Source organism: Schistocerca cancellata, chromosome 1 (genome assembly GCF_023864275.1).
Source record: "Schistocerca cancellata isolate TAMUIC-IGC-003103 chromosome 1, iqSchCanc2.1, whole genome shotgun sequence".
NCBI lineage: Eukaryota > Metazoa > Arthropoda > Insecta > Orthoptera > Acrididae > Schistocerca > Schistocerca cancellata.
Window position 1 is genome coordinate 605,638,585 of NC_064626.1, and position 24,498 is coordinate 605,663,082.

At 43.7% G+C, this 24,498-nt stretch overlaps 1 protein-coding gene across 2 annotated transcripts in view; it reads left to right on the forward strand.

Moving 5' to 3' along the window:
• The window catches only part of LOC126182543 (leucine-rich repeat-containing protein 4-like), a 1,045,219-nt gene that overhangs the window by 978,861 nt on the left and 41,860 nt on the right, over positions 1-24,498 (forward strand). For both annotated transcript variants that reach the window (XM_049924858.1, XM_049924860.1), the window contains exons 6-7: positions 10,606-11,036; positions 19,265-19,481. In XM_049924858.1, the coding sequence (XP_049780815.1) occupies positions 10,606-11,036; positions 19,265-19,481 (648 nt within the window). The remainder of the gene's footprint in view (positions 1-10,605; positions 11,037-19,264; positions 19,482-24,498) is intronic.

A 24,498-nucleotide genomic window follows, 5' to 3' on the forward strand; every position in this document is an offset into this window, starting at 1 on the left:
ATGTTTATAAAAAAAAGTCTTTGGAGGGTGGAAGTGTCAAATGTTCTAAGTGCAGTTTTTTCACAAAACGTGTTTCCAGTGCTATTCTGGTCTCGATACTGTGTTGCATGTCCCTAGAAATGTTACAAGGGCCAAATCTCGGAGAAAATATTTCAGATATTCGTAGCTGCCACATGGACTCTTTGCCAAGTAGTTCTCACCTCTGGACTTTCACGTGCCAGGTGTCAAAGTCAAGTCCATTCTTGTTTTGATGATGTTTGTGATAAGCGTGGGATGGTTTGCAGAGGTAACATACAAGTTTTTGATTAGTGGGCTCACCTTTTTGAACTGCGACAGAAATTTTGCAGTTAAAGAGAAACGAAGAGACATAAACAAGGCATTTGTTCTGCAAGATTTACACAAAATTTTTGGGTCAGTTAAAGGCATGAAGCCATTGGAAGCAATGCTAGTGCGTACAACTGACTTGTTTGACTTTAAAGATGCTGCTGAAACATTGTTGTTAATGCAGGCGGGTAATATCTGAAAATTCAGTATGACGAAAATGTTCCTTACTCGTCCACCTCGCACAGATGCTGAAAATTCTTATTCTGAAACAGAAGAATTGAAAAACGTCGATTTACTCAATATATATCCGATGTAAGTCAGACCGTATTTCTTCTGAAAGACTAGCGGCTTTTATTAGCTGCAAAACAAGTTCCTCAACATCACAACGAGTTCTATGGTAAAGCTTACAACATCTGATCCCAAGAATGGTATTCTGTAAGAAACAAATTCAATACTGAGAGATATTTTCCTCGGCCCCAACTTTTTTATTCCCTTTTAAGAACTTTAGAAGATATGAGAAATAATTTTTTTTGAGCAGAGTTCCACTATTTCAAACATTACTGCTGTATTTCTGAACTTGTATTATCACAAATACAACGCTGTGCCTCCGTATTAATGGCACTTTAAACAAAAAGTTGCTTATTGACACTTACAAGTAATCAGTCTCTGGAATGACTTATAGAACATTTTTAATAAATTATTTATTTTATAATCTGCCTCATTGTTTTTTGCAGCGATGAACTGAGCACTGTAATTATGTGGTGTCAGTACTCGTTCTTAGTTATAAATGAATAGATGTACATCGTTTTTTGTTTCCTGTGACAAATGAAAGATTTGGAATTTCCACTGCTCATTAATTTTAATAGTCTCAGTTGCAAGTTGTCACAAATGATTAGCAGTTTCCACTAATTAATAATAATATTCAGAACCAATTAGTCGTAGTTGTGCTTTTGACTTTTCATATTTCAAGATTAATTAAATCTGAAGATTCCCTTTAATTGATAGAAACTACTAATAATTTGCCACAATTTGAAAAAGTTGCAAGATAAATACTTTAGAATTATGTTTAGGATCAAAGATTTTATTTCCCAATCAGAACTGTGCGATCTGTCTCCACTGGACGCACAACATAGACGAAAGTCAAACTTTTCCCGACCTTCTGCAAGTGTGTCTGGTGTTTCTCTTGAACTTTTCCCAGCTGCATTATTTCAGCCACTTTCGGTCGTGGATCCAGGATAGTTTTATTTCTTCTTCTGAACTTCTGCTGATAATCTTAGAGCCATCTTCAAGGCCAGTCGCTGGCAGAATTTAAACCACTTGTCACAATACCCATGGAGTAAATGCGCGTTTAGTCAACCGTGTCGTGTATGATGGTTTAATTTCTGCGAGGGACTCACCCTAAAGATGCCTGTAAGTCTATCAGCGGAAATACCGGAACAAGAAATAAACCATCTCCGATGCAAGTCCGAACGATGATGGAATGTTTGTGGAATTCACTGCTGTGGCTATGCAGCGTTGTTACCAGTTGTTGGCAGGGGAGACACACAGACAACGTCTTTCGCAAATTCTGACACAAAAACAATCATATACTGCATCATAAGGCCAGTGGCACAATGCAGTGGCACCGTGGAAGGCTTTGAGGTGTGGGAGACACAGCCTCTTGCTCTGGACGAAAATTAGGTCAGTTGTGGCTGAACTGAATCTGTTGAAATGGAGAATACAAAGCAGTTTTTGTTACTCTGTTAGCGTCTTTTCGACTCGACGTAGGGTAATCGGCGAGCGAGCGAGGTAGTTGCTCCATGTTGACCCCTGCCAGCAACCAAATGAAACAACAATTTACAACAATCGCCAAGGGAAACTTTTAGTTTCGGCGCGTGAATTAAAATTAACCCCTTATTTCTACCTTGATTTATATAGAATGTCTCTTTGAGACATCCTGTAGGAGGTACGAACGCTGGGAGTTCGTTCTCTGGTCAATGTGGAACACAAGCTGCGATGTGCATGAACCTGCGTTTAGTAGCCACCCTTGCCGTTTAACATCTTAAAAGGATTTAACCGACCGTTTGCGTCATGGGTGATCTCTATTTTTCAGAGAAAATTGTTTCCCGTCCCAAGCTGGCAAAATGCTATGATATATAAGAGGCAGTCAAATGGAAAAGAGACACATGGAAAAAAAAGTATGTAATGTGTTTATTATTTGAAAAGTAATTGCCATAATTGTTAGTAAATAAATTCGGTTGCCTTCGGAACCATGATTGTACCCAAGCTTGCACCCCTTCGTCCTCAACAAATCGACGGCAGTGAATGTCTGTCTTCAGGGCACTTTTTATATGGAGATCGTATGATCTGCTGAACGGAATGAACAGTCTAATGAGTACACAGTATGGTTTGAGAGTAAATCGGAGAAAGACGAAGGTAATTAGAAGTAATAGAAATGAGAACAGCGAGAAACTTAACATCAGGATTGATGGTCACGAAGTCAATGAAGTTAAAGAATTCTGCTAACTAGGCAGTAGCCCGCATCTCGTGGTCGTGCGGTAGCGTTCTCGCTTCCCACGCCCGGGTTCCCGGGTTCGATTCCCGGCGGGGTCAGGGATTTTCTCTGCCTCGTGATGGCTGGGTGTTGTGTGCTGTCCTTAGGTTAGTTAGGTTTAAGTAGTTCTAAGTTCTAGGGGACTGATGACCATAGATGTTAAGTCCCATAGTGCTCAGAGTCATTTGAACCATTTAACTAGGCAGTAAAATAACCAATGACGGACAGAGCAAGGAGGACATCAAAAGCAGACTCGCTATGGCAAAAAAGGCATTTCTGGCGAAGAGAAGTCTACTAATATCAAATACCGGCCTTAATTTGAGGAAGAAATTTCTGAGGATGTACGTCTGGAGTACAGCATTGTATGGTAGTGAAACATGGGCTGTGGGAAAACCGGAACAGAAGAGAATCGAAGCATTTGAGATGTGGTGCTATAGACGAATGTTGAAAATTAGGTGGACTGATAAGGTAAGGAATGAGGAGGTTCTACACAGAATCGGAGAGGAAAAGAATATGTGGAAAACACTGATAAGTAGAAGGGACAGGGTGATAGGACATCTGCTAAGACATGAGGGAATGACTTCCATGGTACTAGAGGGAGCTGTAGAGGGCAAAAACTGTAGAGGAAGACAGAGATTGGAATACGTCAAGCAAATAATTGAGGGTGTAGGTTGCAAGTGCTACTCTGAGATGAAGAGGTTAGCACAGGAAAGGAATTCGTGGCGGGCCGCATCAAACCAGTCAGTAGACTGATGACCAAAAAAATGGGGAGAGATCGGGACTGTAAAGGGGATGTATTAGGGCTTTGAAGCAAAACTTCTGCAGTGTAGTCGGAATAACCTTGGCAACGTATGGGTGACATCTCCTTACAGAATGTTGACGTCCTTCAACATTACTGGTCGTCTGGACTTGACGGCGCACTTCAATTTTTGCAAAATGTCCGCGTATCGCTGTGCGCTTAATTATTGACGATCTGTCCCTATGCGATTTCCATGTTTCTGGAGCAGTGAAGAAAGACATTCTTGGCCGTCGATTTGCTTCAGAAGAAAAGGTGCGTGACTGGGTATAATCTTCGTTCCATAGGCAACCGCAAACATTTTTCCGTCTTGTCTCACAGTTGGATAAATGCATTAATTCTTAGGGCGATTAATTTTGAAATAATAAACACTTTATTTATATTTTTCCATGTGTCTCATTTTCGTTTGACAGTCCCTTACAAAGCTTCAAGAGGCACACCTTACTTATTTATTCAATCATAACTAGTTTCGAAGCTAAAGCCTTATTGCCAAATGATATTGTATACAAAAACACTTAAAGAGCAAATCGCAGTTTAATATGAAGATACAAAATTGTGAAAAACTTTTAACTGCCTTCAAAGATCACAGAGGCCATAAAACATGGAACTAAAACTAAAATTAGACAATTAAGTATATGAAACAACTTAAGAGAGAATGTGTATGCGATTAAACGGTTGCCGAAATTGAAAAACAATTCAGTTTTCGCGACTTTATATGTTGGGATTTACTGTTTATGCGTAAGGTGTATTGTCGGAACTAACTATGACTGTAAATAAAAAAAGGCAAGAGTAGTTCTGTAAGATTTATTTGCTACAGCAAGTATGCTGTTTCTGATTTTCCTTAGGTTTTCCAGTACCTTGAATAACGCCAAGTACTTTAGGGTGCCACACAATGCCACACAAGATGACGCTGCTGTAACACGTTGTGTGCATCACACGCCGGCCATGCTGACGCACGGATTTGACTTCCTCGTTATGGAAGGATAAATCTGCAGACTATTTGCAAATTTCGGATGTTGGTCTAAGCAACATACAATTCATAAGTTTACAGGTCATCCCGGTTGAGGTGTCCACTGATAAGGGTCTTTTCTACCATTATGGGGTAACTGTTATAAACTACTTATCAATTCGTCTAATTTTTTTCTGTCAATTTTTGCACAGGGAAACATTGCACGGACTGCAATTCTGGGCTATCCAGTGTTGCTTTATCTAAAATCTGCGAAATATTTTTACTATGTAAACAAGATTCATGAGGTGTAATAGTTCTCAAAAAGGCAATTAATATATAGTCAACAGTAATTTTCTTCGTGGGTGTTCGTTTTTGCGCGAAGAACTTCCTGTAATCCAAAGTTCACGCCTGCAGTGACAGCGATAGGCAACACTGGGAACTGCACACTCGTGAAGTTATGCATTTAAGACACGCGTTTCTATGCGATGTAATTTTATCAGTTCGAATCACTTTTAGCTGCATGTATCACTTTTACCGACACTAACGCGACAATTACAGTACTGACTGATACCTTCACACCACTTTTAATGTCTTCTCTTGAAGAGATTTTGCTTTAACACCGTCGCGCTTAATTGATTGATTCTTGTGGCAAAACTGTTCTCAACTCCCATAAAATTTTAAGCGGAAACAAAAGGTCGTGGGGTTGGTGGCCGCATGGAAGACGCCTTGGTAGCATGAAATCGAAAATGAGTAGGAAAATATCAGGGAAAAACAAGTTTTATCTTAATAATGGGTAGTGAAGCAGTTAAGTTTCTCAGTTTTCATTCATTCCAAGTGAATGAATCACCTACAATCCATGATTGGAAGTCATTGTAACTTCATATATGTACACAGTGTCGGCGGTTGTATAGTTTATTACAGCAGAAATTCTCCGTGACATGTAGAACATCCACCAGAAGGCATTAATGCTGTTCATGTTTGATGTAGTGGGCTGACCTGTAGTGGTATGTCAGGGGCGTGAATTGATGTTGAGTGATCACTGTGAAGGAGACTAAGATGCCACGTGCTCGTATGGGGCAGCGTTATCAGGAACTGTCACATTTTGAAAAGGGCCAGATCAAATCGTGTAAAATCCACATTTTTGGAACATTCATATGTGTCACTGTCTCGATGTTGGACTGTATGGGAGCGTTAGAGGAGGCATTCTCGTCCTTAACGTTCCGATCGACCACGTAAGACCACTAAAAGAGAGGACTACTCTACTGAGCACCAGGCACATCCCTTGCAGACCGAGAATAAGTCACTGACTCCCTGCAATATTTTGTTTCATCCCGCACAATTGCTCGGACACTACCAGCAACTAGAGAAGAGAATTACCGTCCGATGAGTAAGCTACCGTTAATATCAGAATAAAGACGGTTGCTTTTAGTGTGCTTTAGTGACCAGGAAGCATGTACTGACGATGAAAGGCATCGCACTGTGCTCAGCGATGAATCACGGTTTTGCAATTCCCCCAATGACCATCGTCGGCGACTATTGCAACGACCTAGGGTCGGGTCCCGTTCTTCGATGTTTTGGAGAGGCACAACGGTGTTACTTCTGGTGTCGTCGTGTGGTGAGCCGTTGGGTACGACGTCTGACCACGGGTAGCCGTCATTTAGGGAAATCTCACGGCATAACGGCACGTCACGAACGTACTGCTCCCTCAAATGTTTCTTCACTTGCGACCGAATCTTGGTACCACTTATCTAAAGGACAATGCTTGTCTATGCATGACACCTGCCTCTGTGAACTGTCCGCGCGATGTTGTACTTCCGTGTTCAGCACGATCCCCAGGTATGTCCCCGACAGGACACGTGTGGGACCAGCATGGACGTTAACTCCGTTGCAGTGCCAGTATTCAGGATATCAAGAAGCAGTTTGCAAGCTCTGGGTCAGTTTGCTTCGGAAGATAATACAAGGGCTTTGGACACCGTTCCCAACAGAATCAGTGCATATGTCCTGGGCAAATGGGATGCAGCTGCATATTGATAAATGGGCAAATACTGCCAAGATCTTTGTAAATTTGACTCAATATTGTAATCACTGAAATACACTACTGGCCATTAAAATTGCTACACCAAGAAGAAATGCAGATGATAAACGGGTATTCATTGGACAAATATATTATACTAGAACTGACATGTGATTACATTTTCACGCAATTTGGGTGCACAGGTCCTGAGAAATCAGTACCCAGAACAACCACCTCTGGCTGTAATAACGGCGTTGATACGCCTGGGCATTGAGTCAAACAGAGCTTGGATGGCGTGTACAGGTACAGCTGCACATGCAGCTTCAACACGCTACCGCAGTTCATCAAGAGTAGTGACTGGAGTATTGTGACGAGCCAGTTGCTCGGCCACCATTGACCAGACGTTTTCAATTGGTGAGAGATCTGGAGAATGTGCTGGCCAGGGCAGCAGTCGAACATTTTCTGTATCCGTACAGGACTTGCAACATGCGGTCGTGCATTATCCTGCTGAAATGTAGGGTTTCGCAGGGATCGAATGAAGGGTAGAGCCACGGGTCGTAATACATCTGAAATGTAACGTCCACTGTTCAAAGTGCCGTCAATGCGAACAAGAGGTGACCGAGAAGTGTAACCAATGGCGATGACGAATACACGCTTCCAATGTGCGTTCACAGCGATGTCACCAAACACGGATGTGACCATCATGATGCTGTAAACAGAATCTGGATTCATCCGAAAAAATGATGTTTTGCCATTCGTGCACCCAGGTTCGTCGTTGAGTACACCATCGCATGCATTCCTGTCTGTGACGCAGCGTCAAGGGTAACCGCAACCATGGTCTCCGAGCTGATATCCATGCTGCTGCAAACTTCGTCGAACTGTTCGTGCAGATGATTGTCTTGCATACGTCTCCATCTGTTGACTCAGAGATCGCGAAGTGGCTGCACGATCCGTTACAGCCATGCGGATAAGATGCCTGTCATCTCGACTGCTAGTGATACGAGGCCGTTGGGATCCAAAAAGGCGTTCCGTATTACCTTCCTGAACCCACCGATTCCATATTCTGCTAACAGTCATTGGATCTCTACCAACTCGAGCAGCAATGTCGCGATACAATAAACCGCAATCGCAATAGGCTACAATCCGACCTTTATCAAATTCGGAAACGTGATGGTACGCATTTGTCCTCCTTACACGAGGCATCACAATAACGTTTCACCAGGCAACGCTGTTCAACTGCTGTTTGTGTATGAGAAATCGGTTGGAAACTTTCCTCACATCAGCGTGTTGTACGTGTCGCCACCGGCGCCAACATTGTGTGAATTCTCTGAAAAGCTAATCATTTGCAGTCGCAGCATCTTCTTCCTGTCGGTTAAATTTTGCGCCTCTGGCACGTCATCTTCGTGGTGTAGCAATTTTAATGACCAGTAGTGTAACATAACGTACCCTCTCAACCCGAACTTTTTTTTTTATTTCCCTCTTCCTCTTATTTTTGCCTCTGATATCGTATAAGTTTTTTGTGTCAGTTTTCGGTATTTGTACTGATAGTGTAGTAGGCTTTCATTAACAGTAAACAATGTGAGTCTTCGGTAGCTTAAACGACGAAAGAAATATCCATGTGTAGTATGCAGTCTTACACAAAAGAAAATATTACATATAGGTTTCTTAGTCGCATTTTTATTCTTTATTATTTATTTTGTGTCTGTTGTCAGCTTATTGCACCATCTCAGGAAATATCTGACTGGCGTCCAAAAGTGACTCTGATGTGAGTTAAACAATTAGCTCTACATTATGGAGGAAAGACTATTCTATGAAGCCAAACCATGACGCAATACGTCACAGCTGCCGTGACAGGTCGGCGAAAGCTGTCAAATCGTTCTACTACACAGGAGAAATGAAATTAGTGTTTATCGATACAAGGTGGCCAGCCGGAGTGGCCGGAGTCTAGGGGCTACAGTCTGGAGCCGAGCGACCGCTACGGTCGCAGGTTCGAATCCTGCCTCGGGCATGGGTGTGTGTGATGTCCTTAAGTTAGTTAGGTTTAATTAGTTCTACGTTCTAGGCGACTGATGACCTCTGGAGTTAAGTCGTATAGTGCTCAGAGCCATTTGATACTACGTGACGCTGCCTAGGTTTAGTTTGTGGCTCATTGAAAGAATCAGTCAAAAGTCACAAGCACAAGCTGTAATAATAACTCTGAATGCCCCTCGCCAATATTGTGGACCCTCCAAACACATTGTTATTTTCTATGCAGAGAAGCTTTTGAGAAATCTCTGGACTTTAGTATTGAGCTCACTGGTATGAAATTAAACATTAGAAACAAAGATATTATCAGCAGGTATAGAATGATTGCCCATGGCATGGTTTTAGATGAGAAATGTGAGATCGACGTCTGATCAAGAAACATGATAAATTACGTTGTCAAAATACAATTTAAAACGTGGATAGTACGGATACAATACATAACGAAAACACAGAATACTAAAATATACAAACTGTATGAATGTAATACTAAATGATCAGATTAGTTCAGCTCCAGTGTTAATTATCGCGTAATCCAACGAACCTATAGCACACTCCCTGATCTCAGTTTCAATGACCACGGTCTTCTGCACAAACCTGTACTCCAATACAATTGCCGTTACTTCTTACTTTGTTTTTCCTTACAACCTAAGTGTAATACACATATCAGCTGTAGCTTTAGTCTTGTTTGTTATCGTATCCGTATTGTAAATTATAATTTAACACTGTTATTTAACGTGTTTGGTGCATAACAAGAATCATCAGCGCTTGAGTCGACGTTTTTCATGTCATAAGCAAAGATTCTGAGAGTGTGTGATAGTATCTGTGTTTCTAACTTTTGGTACCCTAGGTTTGCTGTACATGGTATCGAGCATCAGTCGAAGGATCATCAAACGTTCGTCTCATCTGTTTCATTCCGTATCTAAGACATGATTTCACAAAACATTTAACGAGTTTTTTTAAATTTTATTTTCAAGTTTTTTTACAAAATTAGGCCTCACGCTGATCAGTTTCATAGCCTATTTGTCTATTTCACACTCTTCATTTCGTTACGAAAAGCCGGATAAAAATCCGTTCTGTAATTTTATCACAAATTCAGTTTTTCTTAGTTATTCTAATTATTTGGAAGTAATAAAATTTTTTTGTAAGAGTAGGCCTCACTGCTTGTTCATTTCCCATACTTAGTTTGGCTATGACAATTGGGACAAAAATCTATTTTGTACTTTCGAGTGGGTCTTTTTTTTTCGCTGCATTCAAACATTACAGGGAAAATAGCAGTTTTTGTTTGGTTTTCAGCCTTAACAAATGTTGGTAAAGGTACATGAGAAACCTCAGGCGACACACATGTGGGTCAAGGGTCACATAAAACTCTCAATTTGATATGAAGTCCAAAACCTTTTGGAATATTGTTCCAGGAAAAACAGCGCTCTATTAATATTATAACTTATTTAATAAATACAAGTCGTGATCGCTTATGAGTTGTTAATTTTTATTTTTACGTGACCGGTTTCGAACTTCTAAGGGGGATAGTACACTGCGCAGAGTACCTGCCCCACGCCAGCGATTCTTACTGTCATCAAGAAATGTAGATCTGCTGATGATATCGTAGAAGATCGAAAACGGTCACCTAAAAATAAAAATTAACTACTCAAATCTGATCACGACTGTGTCTATTAAATAAGTTGATATGAAGTGCCTCATACGTGACTGATTGTGGGCCATTAAGCAGCGTGGGCCGGCCGGTGTGGCCGTGCGGTTCTAGGCGCTTCAGTCTGGAACCGCGTGACCGCTACGGTCGCAGGTTCGAATCCTGCCTCGGGCGTGGATGTGTGTGATGTGCTTAGGTTAGTTAGGTTTAAGTAGTTCTAAGTTCTAGGGGACTGATGACCACAGATGTTAAGTCCCATAGTGCTTAGCGCCATTTGAACCATTTTTTTAAGCAGCGCGTGCTGTATGCGTGTACGCAGTTCTACGGGGAACTTCACTACGTGGACCTGTCGCACAACCACCTGCTGAGCATCCCGGCGGGCAGCTTCGAGGCGCAGCGCAAGCTGGCCGAGCTGCGGCTGGACCACAACAAGCTGTCGAACGTGACGGCGCGCACGTGGCAGGGGCTGGCCGCGCTGACGGCGCTGTCGCTGCGCCGCAACTACCTGGAGGAGCTGGCGGCGGCGCAGTTCGCGTCGCTGCCGCTGCTCGAGGAGCTGGACCTGGGCGAGAACCGGCTGCAGCGCGTGGACGCGCGCGCCTTCGCCGGCCTGGGCGCGCTGCGCGTGCTCTACCTGGACGACAACCAGCTGCGCGCGCTGCCCACGCCCGCGCTCCAGCCGCTCGCCAGCCTCGCAGAGCTGCGCGTCGGCGCCAACGTCTTCCCCCAGCTGCACGACGACGCCTTCAAGTAAGCACACGACTGCCGTGGCACCTTGTAGCGCTACTGCCGAGCCAACTATCCCAGGCTCGAACGGTCAGAACGAAACAAAAATACTGTTCCAGCTACAAGGTTAAATGTGTTTTGGGTGTGTTCCGTATTGAGAAAATCTCGAGCAAACACAATTTTTTTTCTTTCTACCCAGACATGTTTCGTTGCAGTTGCACTGTCATCATTCGGTGTTTTACTTTCTTTGTTTTACATAACATGCAGATGGCTCTCTTCTATTTGTACACAAAGCAAATTCAGTACGTATGAAAAGTATCCACAAATCTAAAATCAGACAAAATATTTTTTAATAAACACCTTGTAACTACGAGCTATTCCTTTCTCTGGTTTTCGTTATAGCTGTTTTTCTTGCACAGTTTGTTATCTGCAGACACAGAGAACGTAAAAGGAATATACACTGAAGCGCTCGAACAAACTCGTACAGGCATGCGTATTCAAATACAGAGATATGTAAACAGGCAGAATACGGCGTCGCGGTCGCCATTGCCTATATAAGACAACAAGTGTCTGGCGCAGTTGTTAGATCGCTTACTGCTGTTAAAATGGCAGGTTATCAAGATTTAAGGGAGTTTGAACGTTGTACTATAGTCTGCGCACGAGTGATGGGACACAGCATCTCCGAGGTAGCGCTGAAATGGGCTTTTTCCGTACGACCATTTCAATAGTGCACCGTGAATATCAGGAATCTGGTAAAACATCAAATCTCCGACATCGCTACGGCCGGAAAAAGATCCTGTTAGAATGGGACCAATGACGACTGAAGACAATCGTTCAACGCGACAGAAGTGTAACCTTTCTGCAGATTGCTGCAGATTTCAATGCTCGGCCATAAACAAATTTCAGTTTTGCGAACCACTCAACGAAACATCATCGACATGGACTTTCGAAGCCGTAGGCCTGCTCCTGTAACCTTGATGACTGCACAACACAAAGCTTTGCGTCTCACTTTAGCCCGTCAACACCGACAGGTAATTCATAATGTTCGAAGACAGTATACGTTCCAAATTCCTGGTGCATAACGACGGGGGCCTGGAATGCCAGCCAGCCGGGATGGGACTTTCAGCTGGTGCCCCACATCCGACACCAGGCTGGTACCACGTCCCGCCTCACTCACACGAATCACTAACATTTCTAAGCATTCTCACTAACATGCCGACTCTGTGAAATTACAGGGTAGGTCCATGAGAAGAAAGGAGGAGGGAAAGAATGAGTTATGTAGGCTGTAAAGTTATTTTAACCGTAATGGAACCTTTAATCAAGAGATCGCAACGCATGTCCCCAGAAGAGTTTCACAGAAGTCTATCATTGGCTTCGAGGACATGAGAGCTACATACCCATAGATGACGGAGACAATTCGTTGTGGTGCAAATACAGCGCTATCAGACTTGACAAGACGCACACAGGACAACATTGTGACAAGAAGAGCAGGAATGGAGTATATCATGAGAAGTTCGTATAATATTTCGGCTGCCTCTGTGCAGCAGAAGGACAGTTGATATCAGGGAGCCACGAATTGTCGGGAATAGATTATTGCCACCTGGGCTGAGATCTCGAGTTCCCATTAGTCCTTTGCCACTGACGTAGAACCATAGACAACAGAGACTTTATGCTGTTTTGTGGAAAACCGGAGATTTGGAGTCCGTGCCTGTGTACGGAATGTACATTGACTGTTTCAAAGTAGAAGACATCAACCAGCCACTATTGATAATGTTCAAATGTTTCAAATGGCTCTGAGCAGTATGGGACTTAATCTATGGTCATCAGTCCCCTAGAACTTAAAACAACTTAAACCTAACTAACCTAAGGACATCACACAACACCCACTCATCACGAGGCAGAGAAAATCCCTGACCCCGCCGGGAATCGAACCCGAGAACCCGGGCGTGGGAAGCGAGAACGCTACCGCACGACCACGAGCTGCGGACAGATAATGTTATTTGCTTAAGTATAGACCCATAACAAGTTTCGAACAGACGGTTTCATCCTCAGATGGCTGTTCACAAGATGCAGGTTTGTTGATGTTGAGATAATTTTTTGGCTGGTTTTCCCTCCTTGTGGTGAATCTTGTGTAAACAGCCTTCTGAAGATGAACCTATTGCTTCGAAACTGCTTAGAGAGGTATTTACGTCAGTAAATAGTGGCTGGTTGCTGACTTGTTATTCGAAAGAATCACCTACATAACAAAGACTTTGGTGTAGAGGCAGAGTGAACAGTGACACTAGCCAGCCTGGAGCAAACCTCCTTCACTAAGATACCAGAAACGGGCTTAGACGTACACATTAACGACAAGACGAACACGCAGGCGCGGTGACAAATGTCACAAGATAGCATTACAATGGCGGGATTTTCAGTTGTACTCAGGTGATTAATATGAGAAGTTTTCCGACGTGATAATGGCCAAGCGACGGGAATGAACAGATTTGAAAGTGGGAAAATAGTTGAAGGTAGAGGTATGGGGGCATTTCGTTTCAAAAATCGTTAGGGAATTCAGTACTCAGATATCTATAGTGTCAAGAGTGTGCCGGGAATACCAAATTTCAGCCGGTACCTCTCACCACGGATAAAGCAGTGGTCGACCGCCTTCGCTTAACGACCGAAAGCAGCGTCGTTTGCATAGAGTCTTCACTGTTAACAGACAAACAACACTGCGTAAATAACCGCAGAAATCAATGTGGGACGTACGACTAACGTATCCGTTTGGACAGTGGAGTGAAATTTGGCGTTGATGGGCTGTGGCAGCCACGACCAAAGCCAGTGCATTTGCTAATAGCACGACATCGCTTGCAGCGCTTGTCTTGTTCTCGTGACGATAACGGCTGGACTCAAGACGACTGGAAAACCGTTCTAGGTCAGAAGACTTCAGTTGGTAGAAAATGACGATAGGGTTCGAGTGCGGTGCAGACCCCAAGAAGCTATGGATCAAGTTGTCAACTGTGCAAGTTGGTGGGGGCTCCATAATGGTGTGGTCTGTGTTTACATAGATTGGACTGGACCTCTGGTCCAACTGAATCTATATTGGTCTATTTGGAGACAATTTGCAGCCATTGCCAGACTTCACGTTCCCACACAACGACGGAATTTTTGTGGAAGACAATGTGCCCTTCACCAGGCCATAGTTGTTCGCTATTTGTCTGAAGAACGTTGTGGAGAGTTCGAGCGAATGGTCTGGTCACCCAGATGGTCCTTTCTCTGCCCAGGGGCTGGGTGTTTGTATTGTCCTCATCATTTCATCAACATCATCATCATCATCATCCGCAACAGTGGCTAGATTCGAGTGTGTAAAAACTAGAACTGTGTAAAATTGGGACTTTTTCTGGGCGCTGATGATCGCGCAGTTGAGCGCCCCGCAAACCAATCACCCAGATGATGCGACATGAATTCCATCGAACTCTTATGGGAAATAATCAAGACGTCAGTTCGTGCACAAAATCCTTCACCGGCAACGTTTTCGCAATTATGGACGATTATGGAGACAGCATGTCTCAATATTTCTGCAGGCGACTTCCAACGACTTGTTGAGTCGAGTTGCCGTACTACACCTTGCGTGATGAGGTCCGACACGATATTAAGAAGTATCCCATGACTTTTGCCACCTCACTGTATTTTACACCATAAAGTATTTGCTCTAGACTCACATTTGGGAGGCAATCATAAGAATGTGAACAGTGTGTCAGTACGGTGGCCAACGGACCAATACCTTAAGTTACGACCGAGGAAGGAGGAGGCGAAGCATTGGCAGAAAGGAGGAGCTATAAAAAGGTGCAGTTATCCTGCGACTCGGTGACAGAATGATCGGAGGAGAAGCCTCCAGTGGGATAAAGGGAGTAATGCGAGTATGAAGGGGACGATAACAGGAGGCGACGCTAGGTGCGTCAGCGTTTCCCCCGGCCGTCAGCGGGCGCTCCGTTAGGTCGTTTCCCGGCACGCACTTGACGCCGCCAGCAGAGAGCGGGATTTGAATTTCCGGCCGCGCAGATAAGGGGAGAAAAAGGAGGCCCGGTCGCACCTGTCCCCCGCTGCCGCCTCGCCGGCAGATTTTATTACTCGCCGGAAGGGCGACGTAAATCAGGGCGGCGCTGACGGCGCGGCGAGGCGCGGCGCAGGTTGCCTGCCGACTGCGCCTGCCGGTGGCTGGGCTCGGCTTTCCGGACGCGCCAGCCGCGATCGAAGAGGCTGCAGCGAGTCGCGGGAGGAAGGGATCATCTTCCGGCGGCGGCCACACGCCGTGTACCGCACCGCGCTCATAACGGCTTTCCGCGCACTCAGCTCACTGGAAACAGACCAGCCGAGCCCAGTCGTCCGGGGCTTGCCTGCCTGTCTGCGGGGCTGCTATTGGTCCGTTCGGCAGGCCTTGTGCCCGATCGCTCCACTCATAATTAAAGAGATCCTTCTTTACGGTGCAGCAGAAGCGTCTCCACGTCCGAGATGAGTCTTACGGCGCGCTTCGGGGAATGGCACTCCATTCTCTTGGGGTCTTAAATTGCCTGGCAATTACACTTCGTATAGAGTCGCACTATTGGTCAACGCATTTTTCGTAATGCGTAACGACGGGGGGAGGGGGATCTCGTACTTAGTGCCCACCATCAAAGAAAGTTAATAAAAAGAAAAATTTCGTTAAACTTGTTTAACTTTTATTAACAACAAAATTTTTAAGTAGGTGTTGATGGTATAAGCAGGACACTGAAAATATTTTCAGCATAATCTCAGCAACATCAAAGCATTTCCCGTAATGTTTACACCTAGTGAAGGGGGTCTTCTGTGACCATCAGAAAAAGTTAAAAAATATACAAATTTCGTTATTTGTCGTTGGTTTTCATTCACAACATACCATCTACTTCGTACAGATGCATAAGAAAAGTCCTGATCCGAAAACTACGAATGTCAGATTTGTTGCGAAAAATCACATTCACTAACAAGATTGAAATTTTTGGGTTAAGTTTAACTGAAAAATTTAAAACAGTTACGGAATCTGACATAATAAATCATTAAAAACAGTAAAAATTATGGCGAGGTTTGAGGTCGAATACTTGGTATACTTTACTTCAATGGCTGCGTATTCGCCAAAGTATACGTCAGCAATTGGGCATTTTCGATTTTACAAAAAAAAAAAAAAAAAAAAAAAAAAAATGTGGTTCATACGGCTCTGAGCACTATGGGACTTAACGGCTGAGGTCATCAGTACCCTAGAACTTAGAACTACTTTGACGTATCTAACCTAAGGACGTCACACACATCCATGCCCGAGGCAGGATGCGAACCAGCGTCCGTAGCAGTCGCGCGGTTCCGGACTGAAGCGCCTAGAACCGCTCGACCACCGCGGCCGGCTTCGATTTTACACCTTTTTCAAGTAGTCATTGTAATATGCATAAGAACGATTTTTTTCTTTATTGTTATTTGATTCTCCTCGCCCTAAACGGGCAGAAAAAAAATGGCTCGGAGCGCTATTGGACTTAACATCTATGGTCATCAGTCCCCTAGAACTTAGAACTACTTAAACCTAACTAACCTAAGGACATCACACAACACCTAGTCATCACGAGGCAGAGAAAATCCCTGACCCCGCCGGGAATCGAACTCGGGAACCCGAGCGCGGGAAGCGAGAACGCTACCGCACGACCACGAGCTGCGGACTAAACGGGCAGATGGTGGACTGTCAGCGGCTTCGATTCGCCTCTGTATGACGAAAAGATTGTAAAAAATATAAGACATAGTAAAATTTTCTAAATGACGTTAAAAAGCTGAATGTTCTCACAAAATAAAATACAGATGGTAAGTTGTTTTGCCTCCAGCAGAGTGTGGTTATTAGCTCTCGTGGGGACAGTTATCGTAAAATGTGTTTACTCTAAAAAAATACAGAAGTTTTCAGGTGTATTGCCGGATCGAATCGTGGAAAGACCACGCTGTTTGGACGAACATCTGTTCTGCCTTTGATGGCCTGCTGGCGGTATTTATACTTGTTGGTACAGAGTTCTGGATTCACCGGTACCGTGTCCTGCTCAGTGATGTGGGGGGAGGGGGGGAGAGGAGGAGGGGGCGGCTGAGATGGTGGAGAGGACATCCTCAGTTACCTTCGACCTTCCGTTTCTTTCGAATATTGCGTCCAGATGTCATGTTGTGCTTTGATGGAGCTTAGTATTGGCACCCATGCCTTGGAAGCCTGTGTTCCTGTTAACTAAATTACTGTAACAGTCACATGGATTTAATTTGCTTCTTTGAAAATGCAGCCCCAAAATTTACAAATGGTAGGACTTTCGTTTGCTAGTAGATCACTTTATGTCCATATTCAATTTAGTTTTCCACTATTGCAGACTTGTTGGGCCGCAGTAAGCGTGTGTGACCTTCATGTTCTGATGTCGACCTTCTCTTGTGAAGATTGTTTGTCCAGTATACGTTCTTCCGCATTCACATACAACAGGGTGCAGAGTCGCTTTTTTGTCACCCTGGTCGTCTCTCACTGTCCATAACGAGGCTCGTATTTTGGCTGGTGGGTGGAAAGCTGGCATTGTTGTAGGCATTATTGCAATAGTTTTGCACCTTAAAATCGAGGCGACTTATACTTGGAAGAAATATCCGTACAGGTAACGAGAAAAATGGACACTTAGATAAATAACTAGTTTCCACATGTCTTAAACAATGATTAAAATATAACCTTCCAACAATTTTGATTTAGTTGCTTCTTCTGATAATTCAAAAAATAGCAAACAGTTAGCATTTATTCACATTGGATTTTTTAGATACAATACACAGGTAAAACATCACCAGGATCATCACTTCATCCATTGGGGAAGTTGGTTTATAATACATTGAATTCCTTAATCACGTTTTTTTACAATTTTTAATCCATTAAATCGTCATAAGTTAATCGATTTTCAGTCTTTAGCATGAATTCTAGTTGATGTTCATCAGAAGTAGGTTATCCTTTGAAAATTATATAATGATTCATCACTAGACATCCAGCCAGAGAAACCAGTTTGTAAATATACAATTGAGAAAATCAGGTTTGAAGTTTGAAAATTGCTTTTTTTATGACTTCTGTGAACTAAAACTGGTGAGGTGAGCAGAGTACTCCTTGCTCTTCTTCTTTGATAGGCTCATGTTGTAGTTTCATCTTACTTGCCTAATTGATGGAGCATTTTGCCCTTTTGTAAAAGAGTTAATTCTCAGCAAATTTTTATTTTTCAAATACATTATCACATTTTTACCCACAGGTATTTTAAGACTGAGAATAATTTTTAGTCTGCCATCCATTCCATTATTAGCAGTACTCACAGTGTCACAAGTTCCTACTTGTACTAGAGTTATTCCAAAATAGTCAATCTTTGAAATGGAATGACTCATTAGCATTTTGAGTGGATACATCCCAACATCCTTTTATTTTATTAAAAATTATGTCCAATTTACAAATCACAGTTGCTCTACTTGCTTCAGATTTTGTAAGACTGAAACAGGTTTTCACTGTGCTTATTGAAGAACCTGACATGTGGCTATGATTATTAGCATTTTCCTAGAAATTACTATATGTGTTTTCATGTAAGTTTGCCTTGTAACATGCTTCGACGTTTTCCATTTCTAAATAAAAGAGAATCACCCCTGAAATCGCACTAAAACAGATAAAGAAAGCATTGTGCACATCCAATAACAAGACACTGTTGAAGCAACAAACAGTTGTAAGCTGAACAATTGAAGGATTGAACTATGACAAGTATTCTGTGACACAGGACTATGAGAACTACATATGAAAGTAAAACTGACAGTCAGAAAACTAACAGTTTGGGAGTAAAGCATTAAGTCAGCATGGAGTGCTTAAACTTCACACTGGAACTGAGATGCACATAGATATTTATTCTTATAGTTGTATATTCCTGTAGATGTGTATTCAATAAGAATATTGTGTTGAAATTTTCAAGTAACTACAGCAAAAGGAACAAAGAATGTTTGTTTGGTGACGAATTTTGAAAACAGAAATTTTTGCTAGCCCTTTGAGATCTCAAAGCGATTTGATAATGTTCGACAAAAGAGAAGGCATCATGAGGCTCGTTATCCAATTGGTTGTTGGTATGGTAGCTGTCCTTTAAATAAATAGCTGTTGGTCACTTTGAGATTCTGATCCGAGTACGAACTGGCAACGCGGCAGCGGCAGCCAGCCTGAGTGCAGTTTGCTGGGAGTGTTGGTGGTTGCGTGCCGGCAGGGGCCTGTCGCGGCTGACCGTGCTGGACGTGAGCGGCGCGGGCGTGCAGAACGTGAGCGCGCGCGCCTTCCGCGGCCTGTCGGGGCTGCGCCGCCTCTCGCTGGCCGGCAACCAGCTGCGCACCGTGCCCTCCCAACAGCTCGCCGAGCTCGATCGCCTCGAAGAGCTCAGCATCGGCCAGAACGACTTCGTCTCCATTGACAAGAACGCCTTCCAGGTACGTCATATCCCTCCCACTTTTTTTTATAGTCATCAGTCTTCTGACCGATTCGATGCGGCACGCCACAAATTGCTCTCCTTTTATCTTGCATCACTTTTTCTACGCATTCAATTATTTGCTGGATGTATTTTACCCTCCACAGCTAACTCTAGTAGCATTGAAGTTACTCTTTGCTCTCCTTCCATCCTGTTCCTTCTTCTTGTCAGTGTTTTCCACATAGTCATTTCCTCGCTGATTCTGATGATGATGATGATGTTTAGTTTGTGGGGTGCTCAACTGCGCGGTCACTAGCGCCCGTACAGACTCCCACTTTTTACACAGACCAATTTATTCCTCAGTCCAGTCTAGCCACTGTCACGACTGATGGTGATGATGATGATGATGATGAAATGATAAAGACAGCACCAACACGCAATCTCTCGCCGATTCTGCCGAGAACCTCATCATTCGTTACCCTATCAGTCGACCAAATTTTTCAAAATTATTCTGTAGCACCGTATCTCAAATACTTCGATTCCTTTCTTTTCTAGTCTTCCCACTACGTTTCACTACTGTACACTGCTGTGCTCGAAACGCACATATTCAGAAATTTCTTCCTCAAATTAAGACCTATGTTTGATACTAGTTGACTTCTCTTGGCCAGAAATCCCGTTTTGTCTATTCTACTCTTTTTTTATGTCATACTTGCTCCGTCCGTCATGGGCTGTTTTGCTGTAGGCAGCAGAAACCCTTAACTTCATCTACTTCGTGATCACCAATCGTGATGTTGAGTTTCTCGCTGTTCTCATTTCTGCTACTTCTCATTACTTTCGTCTTCCTTCGATTTACTCTCAATCTATATTTGTACAGATTAGACTTTTTATTCCATTCAGCAGACCCTGTAACTCTTCTTCACTTCGCTGAGGATAGCAGTGTCATCTTATCATCAACATTCTTTCATCTTAAATGTAAATTCCACTTCTGAACCTTTCTTTTATTTCCGTCATTGCTTCTTCGATGTGTAGAGTGAACGGTAGGAGGCAAAGACTACGTCCCTGTCATACACCATTTTTAATCCGAGCACAGCGTTCTTGGTCTTCCACTCATATTTTTCCTTCTTGATTCTTGTACATGTTGTATATTATCAGTCTTGCGCTATATGTTGCTGCTATTTTTATCAGAATTTCAAACATCTTGCATCATTTAACATTGTCTAAAGCTTATTCCAGGCCGATAACACCTGATAACGTGTCTTTATTTTTCATTAGTCTTGCTCCCATTATCAACCGCAATATTAGAACTGCCACTGTGGTGCCTTTCCTTTCCTAAATCAAACCGATTGTCATCTAACACAGACATATAACACATCTTTAATTCATCGTCTAATATTACAGGAAAAAGCATGTAGCACCCTGAAGGACCGTGTTCAGTGGCACCAGGTTATAATATGTTCATACTCTAAATGGCTTTAGTGCAAGTGATTCATGCAATGATGAACTACCAGTCACCTCACTAATCAATAAAATCAATTTTCCTGGAGGTGTTGCATTTCTTTCTGGCAGTATGTATAAAAATCAATGTTGTTTTTTCGCATTCTATGTGTTGCTCTACCTTTCACTCGATAAAAAAGAAACTTTGTTCAGTTGTGTTCATGCTCGTGAAGGTTTCTGTGGACATAAAGACGACCTACCACCAACTGCGATGGAGGTGAAAATGGGATGACATTGCAACTCGTCTGGAGCGATTTCAGTCAAGTTTTGTGTAACATGAGTCATGGTATGTATTATGATTTGTGTAAAAGTAGTAGGGGGGGGGGGGAGTAATATACACCAACCAACGACAATCGTTAAGGTGAGAGTTGAGTGGTAAGACGTTCCTGGTGTAGGACAATAGCATGACTACTGAGCGATGTCTGGTGTATTATACGTTCCGTCGTTTTACAGTCGAATCTGCTACTCCACTGAGGATCGCACTTCACTGTGAACCGTAGGGTTTAATTGCATCTAAGCAGAATCTTTATTGCACTTTCGATTAAACTGTTGGCACAAAATCTGTTTCTTTTTACGACAGTGAGTTTGGGGATGCCACTTATTAGTAGCGCCGTTGATTTCGTCGCTTTTCCTTCTGCGATACCGCTGTAAGACTTGGTAGGAACGTAGCCACTGGACATGATTGCTGTGAGTGGTAGTCACTAGAATGTACAGCTGCAAGAAGACCGGGCTCCAGATGGACACAGGGCGCTACCTAGAGGGAAGACCATCATGTCCGGCTTACGGCTCCGGCCCACCGTACTGCATCTGTAGCAGCAATTTGAGCAGCAGCTGGTATCACAGTGACACATCGAACGATTACAAATTGGTTACTCCAAAGACAGCTCCGAGCCGAACACGCCCTTTAGCGAGCATTCCACTGACCCCAAACCACCGCCATTTGCGACTTCAGTGGTGTCAAGTGAGAGCTCATTGGAGGGCAGGGTGGAGGTCTGTTTTCCGATGAAAGCCGGTTCTGGCTCGTTGCCTGTGATAACCGTGTATTGGTTAGAAGGAGGCCAATCGAAGGCCTGCAACAACCTGCCTCCGTGCCAGACGCACTGTACCTACACCTCGACTTACTGTCTGAGGTACGATTTCGTATGACAGAAGTAGAGCTCTCGTGGTTATCCCACGCACACTGACTGCAAATTCGTACGTCAGTCTTGTGATTCGGCGTGCTGTGCTGCTATTCATAAACAGCATTCCAGGTTTTTTTTCCCAGCAGGTTAACATTCGCCCACATACTGCTGTTGTAACTCAATATACTCTACAGAGCGTCGACATGTCGCCTTGGCCTGCTCGATCACCCGATCTGTCTCCAACCGGCACATATGGGACATCATCGGACGAAAACTCCAGGGTCATCCACAAACAGCATTAAGAGTCCCTGAATTGACCAACCGCCGGCCGCGGTTGCCGAGCGGTTCTAGGCGCTTCAGTCCAGAACCGCGCCACTGCCACGGTCGCAGGTTCGAATCCTGCCTCGAGCATGCATGTGTGTGATGTCCATAGGTTAGTTAGGTTTAAGAAGTTCTAAGTTATAGGGGACTGATGACCTCAGATGTTAAGTCCCATAGTGCTGAGAGCCATTTGAACCATCTGAACCAATTGACCATCTATGTGCAACAGACATGGAACTCCATCCCACAAACTGACATCCTGCAACTGTACAACACAAAGCAAGTACTTTTGCATGCTTGAATTCAATATTCTGGCAGTTACATCGGTTATTAACACCCTGCTGTCCCCACATGTCGTACAAATTTATTCGCTTGGCGCCGGCAGCGCTAATTCGGATTACTTGGCTTGTCGACGGCCGCTTGTCAACTTTCCGTTGATGACAAACTTCAAACACACTGACTTTCGCGCTGTTTAATTTTTCCGGAAATCCTCTAGTTTGCCGTCTCGTTCCATAAACTCGAATTTTCTTTTCGAGTAACTTTTCTGCAAGTTCTACACTGTTATAACAATTATGCATGTGATGCCACTTTCCGTAAGAAGGTGTTAATAGTGTCATTACTATTTCTGCTAAAGTTTGTCCAGCGCCGGGATATGTCTTGAATGAGGAAATGTATCCCGTACTCGAATAACACAGCATCCGAATGAGTATGCCTTATTTCGTAATTTTCGACGGATTGTAAACTTAAAGTTTAATTGTCCACTCCACGGCACCATTCCTACATCAATTGAGATGTTTTGACTTAGATTAAATGTTTCTTTAGACTTTTTGGAGAAATAATCAATTACGAATTGCAATTTGAAGAGCAGGTCGGCATTACCCGTTTTATTAACGTGTGTAACTTATTTTTAACTAAACAAAACACTAACAAATGCTTCAAATGGCTCTGAGCACAATGGGACTTAACTGCTGTGGTCATCAGTCCCCTAGAACTTAGAACTACTTAAACCTAACTAACTTACGGACATCACACACATGCAAGCCCGAGGCAGGATTTGAACCTGTGACCGTAGCAGTCGCGCGGTTCGAGACTGCAGCGCCTAGAACCGCTCGGCCACCCAAGCCGGCAAAACACTAACAGAATGAAAAAGAGAGTTAAGTGCTGTCACTGGCCACTGCGCGATACTATACTCACGACACAACTGTGGTGTCGCTGGCCATTGAGCGATAGTCTGCACATGACACCACTGTGGTGTCGCCGGTCGGCAAAGTGTTTACGTACCAGCAGTTCCCATTTGCAGTGCCTTATCTCGCAATTACATTAACCTTCGATCTCGCAGTGTTAATCTCATATATGTGTTCCCAGAGGAATGTATTCCCAAAATGTCATTACTCTACACTTACTCTTTTTAGTGTCGCGATATTTTTTCTGTCAGTTTATTAACACCTGTAACTTGCAGAGATGCTGTGTCCGCTACAATGTGTGTGTTTTCGGAAGTCTCACAGTTTTCTCACAGTCGTCTTGTGAAACCACGGAGTTACTTAAGAATAATCATGGGTAAGACGCCAAACTGAAGATTTAACACTCCGAATAATCGATTTTTCGAACGTGGGTTGTTACCGAAACAAAGTACTTTGTAATTAGAGGCAGGGCGTGTGCTGGAGAACTGGAGCACCGACGGTGCTGGCTCCATATTTCCTGGGCCAGCCACCAGACCGCCATCCAGGCTGCGGTGACGTCGGGCGCGCCGTGACCTCTCCGTGCGCTCCCGGCAGCGCCTGCACTTAGGCGCCGCCATTTATATTCATTAAGTCCTAATTTAAACTTATGGCCGAACCGAGCACCCAGCCCCCAGCCCCTCCCACCTCTCCACACCCATCCGCTGCACCCTTTGATTCCGTTGCAAAATAATTTCCGCGCGGCGGATTTTGCGAATAGAGCGAAACTTTAGCGGCGCTGTGGTCAGCGAGCGCGGCCGCGCAGTATTTCATTCCTGGTGCTTGGACTAAAATTCGGGCATTTTCAGCACTTCCATGTATGCACATTTACTCTTATTTGTCCTTGTGCTAGCGCGGCAAACTGTGGGCTTGTTCCGTAGTTCTC